Source organism: Dipodomys ordii, unplaced genomic scaffold (genome assembly GCF_000151885.1).
Source record: "Dipodomys ordii isolate 6190 unplaced genomic scaffold, Dord_2.0 Scaffold17, whole genome shotgun sequence".
Lineage (NCBI taxonomy): Eukaryota > Metazoa > Chordata > Mammalia > Rodentia > Heteromyidae > Dipodomys > Dipodomys ordii.
The window spans coordinates 25,793,542-25,805,654 of NW_012267233.1; the positions used below are offsets into that span (position 1 = coordinate 25,793,542).

General features: G+C 40.1%; 1 protein-coding gene across 1 annotated transcript in view; it reads left to right on the top strand.

Annotated features, from left to right (window-relative positions):
* The window catches only part of Znf704 (zinc finger protein 704), a 169,881-nt gene that overhangs the window by 139,786 nt on the left and 17,982 nt on the right, over positions 1 to 12,113 (top strand). Inside the window, exons 3-4 of the mRNA XM_013012448.1 lie at positions 4,926 to 5,029; positions 9,357 to 9,589. Coding sequence (XP_012867902.1) covers positions 4,926 to 5,029; positions 9,357 to 9,589 — 337 coding nt within the window. The remainder of the gene's footprint in view (positions 1 to 4,925; positions 5,030 to 9,356; positions 9,590 to 12,113) is intronic.

The following is a 12,113-nucleotide window of genomic DNA, read 5'->3' on the forward strand; positions in this document are numbered from 1 at the left end:
TAAGGTAACTAGATTAGTGCTAGTTTAAGGAAAGTATATTCCTTTTTATTTCCACTTGTTACCACAGCACTTTAATTGCAGATAAATGTCTTATAGCTGTTTAGGGTGTAAAACACCCCCTTAGCTGATAGGACTGATAGTGAGGGCAGAACATGTTTGTGTACACTGTGCAAGCACAGGACATTCACACTGAAAGTAACTTGAAGGAAGAAAAAGCTTCTTACAGCACAAACCATGACTGACCTTGTAAGCATAGCCTCACTGGACTCCCAGCCACACCAGCCACCCACCGGTGCATGAGCCCCAGAGCCCCAGAGCCTTGTCCACCAGTGTGCCCGCACTTGCTGATTGCCTCTTCATGTCTCAGATGATGTCATTCACCAGCATGCTGCCACCGTCGGCAGGCAAGCCAGTCCTCAGACAATAGATTGTCAAACTCAAAAAACTCATTTTCCACACGGCGGCCAAGCTGAGCATTTTGGAACTGCAAATCTGATAGTATCACGGAACCTTGTCCAGCCTCTCCCCACCCCACCCTTGAAGACAAAGCTGAAAACCCTCACAGAACGTGGAGGTTCCCATGGGCTCTTCCTTCCCAGGGGCACTACCTGGTCCACTCTGTCCTCTGTCCCTTTCTAATGCAGCCTTGCCATCTCTCTTCCACTTACCAAAAGCTTGTTCCACCCCAGAGGTAGGTGGTACCCATGCTTTCTTCCAACCTTCACCCCATTCTCCCAGTTTACCTAGGTATGTCTTCATTTCATGTATGCTGCTGTGTGTGTGTGTGTGTGTGTGTGTGTGTGTGTGTGTGTGTGTGTGTGTACTGAAGAAGTGATATTATTAAAGTCTGATTCTCTTCTAGCCTAGAGTTCGGGAAGGCAGGGACTCTTTTGGGAGTTTTTTGTTTTGTTTTGTTTTTGTTTTTAAGGAGACGGTAATTCTCTAATCTGTTGCAGCCTTTAGCACATGGCATGTGCTCCATCAGTGAGTATGGAAAGCATAAGCTTTTAAGCATCACATCCATACAGGCATGCTAGACTTTGGATGGTATGGCCAAAACTCATGATATTCTGAGCTGTATCTTTGCCACAGCACTGACTTGAAGCCCTCATGGGGGCTCAGCAGCTGCTCCATTTGCCTATTACTACCTTTTACAGAAAAATTTGTAACAGTCTTGTCCTTTATGAGAAGTCTCTCACACACACACACACATACACACACACACACACACAGAAGAAGAAGAATGGGGTAGTAATGGAATGGAATGTAGTCCCCCTTGTGGGCATATGAGCAATGGGTATATTCAGAATGTGAAGGTCATAACAGCTGCTAGAACTTGGACTGTGGGCAAGGCTTATGCTGGTGTTCACATGCTTCATTTACTCTTCTCAAAAGCCTAATTTGCTTTGCTCCTTATCTAAGTGATTAAGCAGGGTTTAAAGAAGCTCACAGAGCTTAAGGAACTTGCCCAAGATCATACAGGTAGTAATGCAGAGTGGACTAAAAGTCACACATAAGCAACTGAGCTGTTTTCTTCTCCATTACCTTTACTGCCTCTTCTACACAGATCCAGAGCAGAAATCAAGAAAGATCTGTCTCGGGCTGAATAGAGTACCATGTCCATTTTGGTCTCACAATTGGAGTTTAAATGTTGACTTCATTCAACTAAGTAGCCTACCTTTAATTTCTTCCTTTTCCACTGCATTTTCCATAATATTTCTAAAATATAGATTGATATTGTCTCTCTCAAATTCATGTATAGTCAGTGGCTTTTTTGTGAAAGGAACTGGAATTTGAACTCAGGTCCCCATTTGCTAGGCTAGCTCTCTACTACTTGAGCCACACCTTTTTTGCTGGCTATTTTTAGAGATGGTATCTAGCTAACTTTTCTAGCCAGGATATACTCAAACTGTGGACCTCTAGATCTTGACCTCCTAAGTAGGTAAGATTATGTGTGAGCCATCAACATCTAGCTTCAATAGCTTCTCTTCGCTTACAAGAATACAAGAGATCATCCGATCTGACACACACAGTTCTCTGACAACCTGGCACAGGCTCTGCCACCATCTCCATCTCCCAACCCACTGTCTTCCTCCTGCTATGTAGTCTCTGAGTAAGCCAAGGACTTACATGCTTCCCTTCCCTGCTTCTCTCTTCATGAAATCCTGCTTATCTGTGGAACCCGATCAACTTAAGGGACAAATGGCATATAGTGACAAGTATTACTTTTTTTAATAGTTCTAATTATTAAGTTCCATAATAGTCAAGGGAGTCTGGAGAAAGGATTAATTTAAAAAGTCTGAGACGTTAGTGAACATATGATCAGTTAGGTTTTCAGTAGCAGATTCCAGTTCAAGTTCAAATTAGGAGAGAATATTTAATATCTTTTTTTCCCAATAATTCTAAATCTCCAGAAGGCTTATGCAGCAGACATTTTCTCAAAGTGTAACAGATTCTACTTTGTATACCAAGTCTTCATGTTTAATTATAAGGATTGGAATTTATAGCATCAACTAATCAGTAATTAGATAGTACTATACCCAAAGAAATTAAAGATACAAACAAAAACACACCCAAGCACTAGGCCATATCATCTTGGTAACATAGCATGTTTAAAGTAGTCCCTGAGAGATAGAATAACTGTATTCCTTTGATTTTTTTGTTGTTGTTATTGTTCTTAGTGACCTCCAGTGCTGGAGGGAAACTTAAGCTCAGCAAGCACACTCTGGTTATACTCATGGTTATTCCTCTTTTCATTTCTCCTTAGAAAGCTGCTTTATAAGCTCAATCATTATTTTGAAATTTAGTGGTATATTTTAGCAGTTTAAATCAATGTATGTTAAATAGTGTGCATTTGTTGTTTATCTTCCTATTTGAAAACTCCCATAGTCCAGCCTTAGAATTAATTATTAGATTGCTAAAAAAAAAAATTCACTTTATAGAGGGAGAAAAAAAGAAAAACAAACAAAATATGGAAAAAGGAAAAGGAGATGACTGGATAGCAAGTCCTTTTACAAATAAAGGTACCTTCTCCCTATAATCCTGTCATTTCTCTGTACCAGATACATGAATCTTATCCTAGTTATCAAACTATTAACAAGAGAAAACAACAGGTGGAAAGGACAGTCAGCAGCTCCTATAATTCAGTCATGGAAGTACCTGCCTAAGCGGCCCCACACCAACATGACCCTCCCCCGAGGAGGTATGAGGGTCTCAATTTAATTAGAGGCCTTCAATTTTTTCCTTCCATCTGTGACCATGACGACATGGGAAAACTGAGTGAACAAAACAATTGCAATTCCATGAAAGTACTTCTCACCCTTTCTTGGATGCTGTTTCAAGATGTCCTATTTCTGCAGGAAACAGAAATTACTTTTAGTCCTAAGTATAGGGACTTCAAAACTGTGACTACTTTAAGATCTTAAACAATATGCCAAACAAGTGATCAGTGATTTTTTTAACACTGTCTTGAGAACTTCTACTGGAGGGATCTCATTGCACACACTCAAGCTTGCTTTCTAGAAATGTTTTTAATTGTCAGACACTGAAACAATTAATTTGTATTCTGATGGAATAGTTTGCTGACAAAGAGCATAAGTAACTTTGAGAAGAATTATAAAGGAAAATTTCAAAGGTATCTTTCTTTTGGTACCTAGATTGAAAGACTTCACTTTGATGAATAATTTAATATCATGGTGGACATCAAAAAGCCAAACTAATAGTTTTTATAATTTTCTATGATGCAATTAATAGAGCAGCCCCCTAAACAGGGAAATCATTTCATTTTTCTCCAGTGTCAGAATTTCTTTTGCTTAATATGCTGTGAAGGAATGCTATGGAGTTTCCAACTCTAGAGTTCATTGCTTTTACAGGTTTTACAGCACACCTGTGAACAAAAGCCACATTTGTCAAGGTGACAATTCATTTGTGGATATGGCTTATTAATCCTCTTTGTGCTTCTTCAAGTATCCCCTAATTGGAAAATATTCATCTCTCATGCGGTAGCACAATTTATTTGATGTAAATGTACACATAATTGTTTACCTCTTCATTTTAATTTCTTTATTGAAATAAGCTTAAACAAGCTGACTCTAGTCATCATGATCTTTACCTTACCAGCCTTTATTCAGGCTAATTTGGCCAACCTTTTCATCTCAGTGAACTATTACCAGTGGCTCTGCACTTTACAACATAACTACTTCTATGAGCTGTTCTTCCACTAGTAGTATATGGAAGAGAGAAAACAAAAGTAACACTGCAGTTTAAACTCCCCTAATTTGTCTCTCTCATCTCAGTAAAGGGCTCTAGCCAGCCAATCCTCGATCTGACAGCTGGAGTCATCCTGAATCTTTCCTTTCTTATCTCCCCACACTTACTAGCCAGTTCCTCCAGGTCACCTGTCATTGCTCCAGCCCTGAATCCAAGCTACCCCTTTCTCTCCTTTGTACTACTAGCAACCATCTTCTATCTGACATTTCTGTTCACTTTTCCCTAAACTCCATGCTTCATATTACAGCTCATGTGTTATTTTGCAAATATTAATCATACTATGTCACTAGCCCTGCTCTGAAAGTGTTCCAGTAACATCCCATTCCACTTAGAATAAAAATGAAACCTGATGGCCACAGACCATATTTGCTATCCACCATGCACCTCTTGTGCCCAGAGCAGCATCTCATCCATTCGCATACTCAGGAAACAGTTGTTAGATGAACAGTGAATGAAGGAATCCTTTTCTTCCTGATAGATGTAACTCTTATTGAATCATTTTACTTCTTGGACTTCAGCTTCCTCATCTGTAACATAAATCTGGGTTGTCATGGGGATAAGTTAAAGAAGTAAATATGTAGCAGCATATGGCACCTGAATGGCCACATTCTGTACAGAATGAGCACAGCTGACCGTGCCCCCTTCCTGTTTTACAGAAAATCTTCAGAAGAACTAGACATGGACAAAGTGACTGCAGCAATGGTACTAACCAGCTTGTCAACTAGCCCTTTGGTTCGAAGCCCTCCTATGCGGCCAAATGGTAAGCCTAGGGTGTGGGTGTAGGGAAAGACACCCAAGAATGAGGCCTCTCTTTGAGGACTCTCATTTCTGTCAACTGAAAAAGTAAGGGGAAATGTAGAGAAATTGAGACTTTAGGGCTATCAGCCTCTTCTACACTTTCCAGAAATCCCAATGCAGTGAATGAGTCTACCATTTATTCAGCTTCCACTACTGAGTTCCATCACTTGTTTCCTGCCTTCCCAGGACACAGCTTTATAGTACTTGCATTCCCCCAGATCAATAGAGATTGGGTAGTTTTCCCCAACATAATTTCTGGTTGATGGAGAATATAGTTGGATCAAAGAATTCACTGAAGATTAAATATTTATAAAAGCATTATCTCAGACTTTTTAATCAAATAGAATTATTTAGTCTGTTCATTACTTTACTGTATACTTATCAGGTACCATCTAGATGCTTTGAATATATCATTGGAAAACAGTACCCATAATCCCAGATAGTACCTATCTCTTTGGGGGAAAAAATCATCAAATATAACAATATTAATGCCTACCATTTATTGAACTTACTTTGTGCCAAGTATGCTTACTTTAGTTCATGTTGGGAGAGTTCTCCCAACAACTCTCTTATGACAATTTTACACTAAAGCACAATAATGCAGTAATTGGCTGGTAAAATGACAGAAACTATAATTCTAGTGTATATCTTTCTATATCCAGATCTGCTCTCTTAATCAATTTAATTCTGCATAAAAGTCAAGAGGACAGACAGTGGGAGATGAAGTAGATGTCTGAATCAGGAGCTTTACATGAATTCTTGCCTAGGAGTTTGGGCTTTATTCTGAGACAGTTAGAGAGTTATTAAAATGATCCCATCACTGGAAAATTAGGATTACAGTTACCACACTATACACACATATATACAGATGGCCTGGACTTTGGTGGTCATAATTAAGAATAGGGCATAATTAAGAAAGATAAATAAGGTAGAATCAACAGGTTTGTTAATGGAGAGGAAGAAGGAGGAAGAGTGTATCAAGGCTGACTTCCAGAGAGTTAGATTCTTCAGCAAGGGACAAAGGTAGAGAAACAGATTTCTTGGTGAATGGTTAGCGTAAGAAGTAGGGTTATTTTAAAAGACAATCAGTCCAGTGAAACTGGCTTCATAAACAGTGCTAGGATCATTCAAGGGGTACTTTCTGGTGGAGATATGAACAAAGTTTGGAAGAGTGATCTGTACTGATAGTTCAGACTCACAATGCACCATTTTAGGCTGTGTACATGGATAAGAGGTGTGTAGAAGCAAATTACAAAGGAAAACTTTTCTTGCATTATGCAAGGGATTGATAGGGGAAAAGCAGCTGAGAAGAATCTAAGGGGTAACCAAAGAAAGACAAAACCAAGAGAGTAGTTTTATGGAAACAAAGGGAAAGGTATGTTTCAGGGAGAGATGCCTGGTGCTTCGGAGGGCAGAATGCTCAGAGGACTGAATTCTGCATCTAGATGATCAGTGACAATTTTGGCAAAGTGTTCACAGAGAACTCCCTGTGGGAGGAAGCTGACTACACTTCACTGACATGTAATGTACTGAGCTCACTGAATGAGACTTACCAACAATGGGTACTTCTGCAGAACCAGCTAAGTAGTGAGATTGAGCTATGGGTCATATATTTTATTTGTAAACATGAGCTATTAAAGCAAATTTGCAGAAATGACTCCTCATCAAGTCCTTCTCCAAGCCCATTTTAGTAAAAAGAATGGTCAAGATTCTGGGAATTCCCATCAATGTCATGAATCAAAGGAGTTTACCAAACTTCCTTCACTGCAGTGATTCTACCTCTTCACACAGCACTAGGAGGTCAGATGCCCTTGGTTTAAGGTTGACCATTCTTGTTTAGTAACTGACCCTCTGAGGACCTCTTGGCAAATACCCATCCTGAGTCTCAGCTTTGTAGTACTGCTAAAGAAAGATCACAGTCAAAGCAAAGCTGGAATCACCTCCAGAAGATATTGTAGGAAAAAGGTGAAACTTTTTGAGAAAGGAAAAAAAAGGTATATCTTAAATTAATCATTATTTTCACCACTGGATTCTTTTTTTTAAACAGAAAATTCTATTGTTCCTTTGTATTTAAAGGTTAGAATTAAAATAAACCCTTTTGATCCTTCAGTGCTAACTTTTGTTAGCACAATAGTAATTTGGTGTTCATTTGTGGATTAAAAAATAACTACTCAACTAATAACCCCAGAATTGTCTGATACCACTCATTTAGTCTGCAACAAGAAGCAAATTTAAAATAGCAAATCAATTTATAGCAATGAAAACATTGGATTTTTTTAGGAATCCATATTGCTCTCCAGAATTACTGAATATCAGTGATATTTTTGGAAACTGTTGTGATCCTTTCCTGTAACCTACAAGAATCATAACATCAGGAGGTGGGTGGCAAAGAGAGTAACAGTCCAATATCTTCTGTAAGACAGGAAGATACTGCCCCCTAAGAAATTGTATGAATCAGTCCTGATTTGTTTCTCAAAACCTCATTTCTGTATCTCTTTATCCTTCTGATTAGTGTTACTAAAGGAAATACCATTTATAAACCATTAAGCAATTTAATTTGGGCTTTGTCAGGAGTAATGTAACCACTCAGTGTAACAGTTCCCAAAATGTATTTAGTTCCTCATGTGCAACGTAATTGCACGTCCAGCACCCTGGACTTGATTTTATTTTGTACTAATGTGTTTTGGGATGTGTTTATAAGCCACCTGAGCCTGCTAAATGAGGTTTTCACCCCAAGTACTATCACTTAAGGTCTTCGGTGATACTCCTCATAAGGGCCCGGTATACTGAATGCCTGTTAGACCAGAAGGAAGGTGACACTAATGGCTTTGTTGGTGCTGGCAATGTGTGAGTCTGGGAGAATGGCCATTTGATTCTGACAGAACTGGCTTTATAAAATGGGCAACTTCTATTGCAGCTGAAAACTTTATGCTTTTAAACTTTTTGCTTAACATAGCTGACGAATATACTGGAAATGTATAATTAGGTCAGGGTAGTTAAGAAATTTCTCCGTGAATGCTATTCTGCCAGTCATTTTTTTCTTCATTACTAATTACACAGACATTAAGAGTATTTTTTAATGAGGCATTTTGGGATTTTTTTACCCTCCTTATAGTTAGTTTTAATATATTCACAATGCACATAAATATAGAGAAGAAATTATCCAGAAAGTAGACTTTCTACAAATGCTAATTAAGATTGGATGTCTTGAAAGGGAAAATAAATCTTCAGTGATTAAAAGGCCTTCTTCCCCAAGCCATTCAAAGAAAGTTGCTACATTAATAAGCATTTCCCATAGTGTTTTCCACAAGTAGAAAGGTTAAATTGAACGCCAATCTTCTCAGTACTTATTGTCAACAAATGCTTTTCTGATCCTAGCTTTCCAGAGAGAATAGAAGATTCTATTGTCTAGAGCCCCCATGTGCATTGGAGGATGGAGGGCCAATGGCCCTCCATCCAGCAGGGTGATTTAGTAGTCACGAACTTCCTGTGACTGTCCTTCTCTGGAAAATGGCTCAACCTGACTCTGCCAGACATATGTAACAATGCCTGAAATGGTACAACTTGGCTTTATGAGATGTAGCAACATTTACAGACCACAAGGCACTACAATTTGTAATAATAAGCAGCTTAGGAAGTGGCTTTAGTTATTAAAATTATTGTTTCTTTTAAGAGTGTTTAATCTGCTATAAATGTATTCTAAGAATGATAGTCCTATGAGGAACACTTTTGGAAAGTAAAGTTGAAATTAGAATTGGAGGGGGTATGCTGTGACCAAATAATCTGAGAGCATATAACACATACCATCTCTGTCAGCACTGCAGTCAGTAAACTCATACTTCATGAAGCCTGTGTGCACAGTCTTTGCACTCAGTGTGAGTGCTGATTCTCCCATTTCTTTGGGTGAACAATAGCAGTCTACACCCCCCTTTAATAGCCTTTCAGGTTTCTTAAATAGGTTGTCCTAATTAAAACCACATCATCAAAAAAGTCTTTTTATTTTCCTTGTTTACATATAGTCTCCTCTGCCACCCCAAGGAAATGGCACAACACAATAGAGCACACACCAGAGAGCTCTTAGAAAAACCTGCCTGCTGGTTATAAAGTTACTATTTATTAGCTAACGTGTGACTTGAGAGGTGAGGGTTTACAGATGCACAAGGCTAAGTGAGATGGGGGGAAGGGTGCAGGGCAAGACCCCCCCTTCCCGGCTCACAGGACCCCCACACTGACCTGTGTGGGTACTCTGCCCCCCCCCACACACACTGACCTGTGTGTGTGACGTGCAGAGGGCCTCAGCGGATCCTGGAAGGAGGGGAGCTGCGTGCCTTCCAGCAGCAGCAGCAGCGGCTACTGGAGCTGGAGTGCCCCCAGTGACCAGTCCAACCCATCCACGCCGTCGCCACCACTGTCTGCCGACAGCTTCAAACCCTTCCGCAGCCCGGTGCAGCCAGATGACGGCATTGACGAGGCCGAGGCCAGCAACCTGCTCTTCGATGAGCCAATTCCCAGGAAAAGGAAGGTGGGTGTGGCTGACACACGTAGGGTCTGTGTGAGCAGTCTTGATTTTCGCTCAGTGTGGGTGCTGATTCTCCCATTTCTTTGGGTGAACAAAAGCAGTCTACATTCCCCTTCGATAGTCTTTCAAGTTTCAAAACAAGTTGAATAAACATGTATAAACATGTATACATGCGTATGGGTGGAAAATATGTCTTTACTAAACAAAATGGATCTAATTAATGGATTTAGTAAACTAATTTATGACAGCTTTATATAGTCCTCCTAACAGTCCTGTTTATTTTATTATCCTCACGGTTTACTATAAAACATTTCTCTTTCACAGAATATAGCACTACTACCTCTACATCAAGAAAATATTTTTGTCTTTGTTTTTTAAAATCATGTTACTAATCAGCATAGCTCATGGCTTTAATCCCAGCTGCTCAAGAGGGAAAGATCAGAAGGCTAGTCCAGGCACAAACTGTGCAAGACCCCATCTCAACTGATAAAAACTGAGAGAGCATTCTGTGTTCCTGTGACTCCTGACTGTTTCATCTCGTCTCACACACACCACACTCTCTTCTGGCAATCCAAGTGCCACCTTATGAGATGAAGTTAAAAGTGTGAGGATTATTGCCTATGCAACCTCTTTCTCCTATTTAAATAGTGAGGAAGAAATAATCTGATCATAACCATCTTTGTGTGTTTAGTTATAAGTATGCCTAACGCTTTTAAATACCTATTTCATTTTCTCATCCCAAAATCTTAGATATAACTTTATTCTCATTTTGCAAAGGAGGCTCATTGAGATTGCACGACTTGCCCAGGAGTGTGTAATTTAGAATGTGGCAGAAACAAGGTCAGCTTAACTGAAATCAAAAAGGGGAAATCCTTGAGGCAAATTAATTCAGAGAATCCACATTGCCCACAAGGAAGAGTAACATAAAGGGAAAATAGGCACATATTACATGGCAGGTACGAAGTAGAGTGAGGAAGGTTCAGGAATAAATTGAGGGCAGAGAGGAATTTGAGCTGCCTGCTAAACTTGAAATGGAGCATATGCCCCTCTTAGAGGCCCTGCAGAGAGGGTAGGTAAGAATGCAAGAAGGGAGGTATGGGGAGGTGCAGTTCCAGTCATGCCCACAAGGTGAGGCAATGACCCTAAATATGGCCATCTGAGCAGAAAACAAGTCTGTGGAAGGCCAAGAACTAACCATCAAGTCCAGGAGACCCCTAGAGAACCAGGTGTATTGGATTTTGTGCGTCTTTCCCATGCCACATACCTGAGTCTGCATTCTGAAATTGGCATGCCAGTTCCAGTATCTCAGCCTCAGTCTCTTTATCTGTAAAATGTGGGTAACGGAAGCAACCACATTGATGGGGCTGCTACGAGAATTGTTACAAGAGGATCTAAAGAGCAATCCATGGTAACTGCTAATACTATGCTTGCCTTTTTACCTATTTACTAACTGACACCTAGGAGTGAAAAGAAGACCACTCTTGCCTCCCTTTTCCATTCTGATCCCACATTGTTTAAACCAATACTATTGTGGTTCTGAGCAACTTGCTCCTCAGACAGACACCCTGTTCTCCTTTGAGGCCTCCCCCTTCAGTGCATAGAGTAAAGTTTGCAATGATACTGGCAGAAATTAGGGTAAAGGAAAACTGACTCAGCATCAGCAGCACCTCAAAGGCAATTACTAAATCCCAGCCTTCGTTCATCATTTTTATATACGTCACAGGTGTCTTAACAAGGAACAGTTTTACCTTGTATTGGGGATCTCAAGTCACAGTTGAAAGTGTTAACATTGGGTGCTCCCACAAGAGCTGTGCTGTGCCAGTAGTAAACAATGGATTAATCATTTACTGCACTCCTCATTTTCAGTCTTTCAGAATGAGAAAGCAACAAATCACTTTAAATTGTGAATGACTGCTTCAAAAAGGAAACAAACCCAGAAAACCCTCACAAATAAGTATGTTACCAGGCTCTGCTAAATTAATTTTTAACCCACTAATTTTGTACAGAGAGTACATCCTACAAGGAGTGTAGCCCCAGCGGTAGAGCCACTGTTGTTGGGGCCAGAAAGGACAGGGCAAAGCAGCACAGCTAGGGTCATCTGCTTGGGTTTCATTATGATGACAGCCTGCCAACCAGACCGGGGTAAAGATCAGGAAGATCTGGGCAATTTAGTTAACAGGTTCTTTGAACAGCCAGCCATACTGGCTATAGGATTTGGGTACTGGGGTTCCAAGGACTTCAGATATCATCCAGTGCAGTGTTGATTTTTCCACATTTGAGGATCACTCAGTCTCATCTGGAAATGAAGAGAGGTCCCCAAAGATGAGACACACTTCTAGAATCCACCTATTGAGAAACTGCACAACCACTAGGGATTTCAGTTCACTCAGGAATCTATTTGTTGTTGTTGCAGAAATCATTTTAAACCAGTCTCAGCTCCAGTTTTCACAAAATACAGTGAGCCAAACTTTAGCATACCAGTCAGTGAGAAAGCGGCGCTCCTCTCACTCTCTGCAGTCAGGTGACC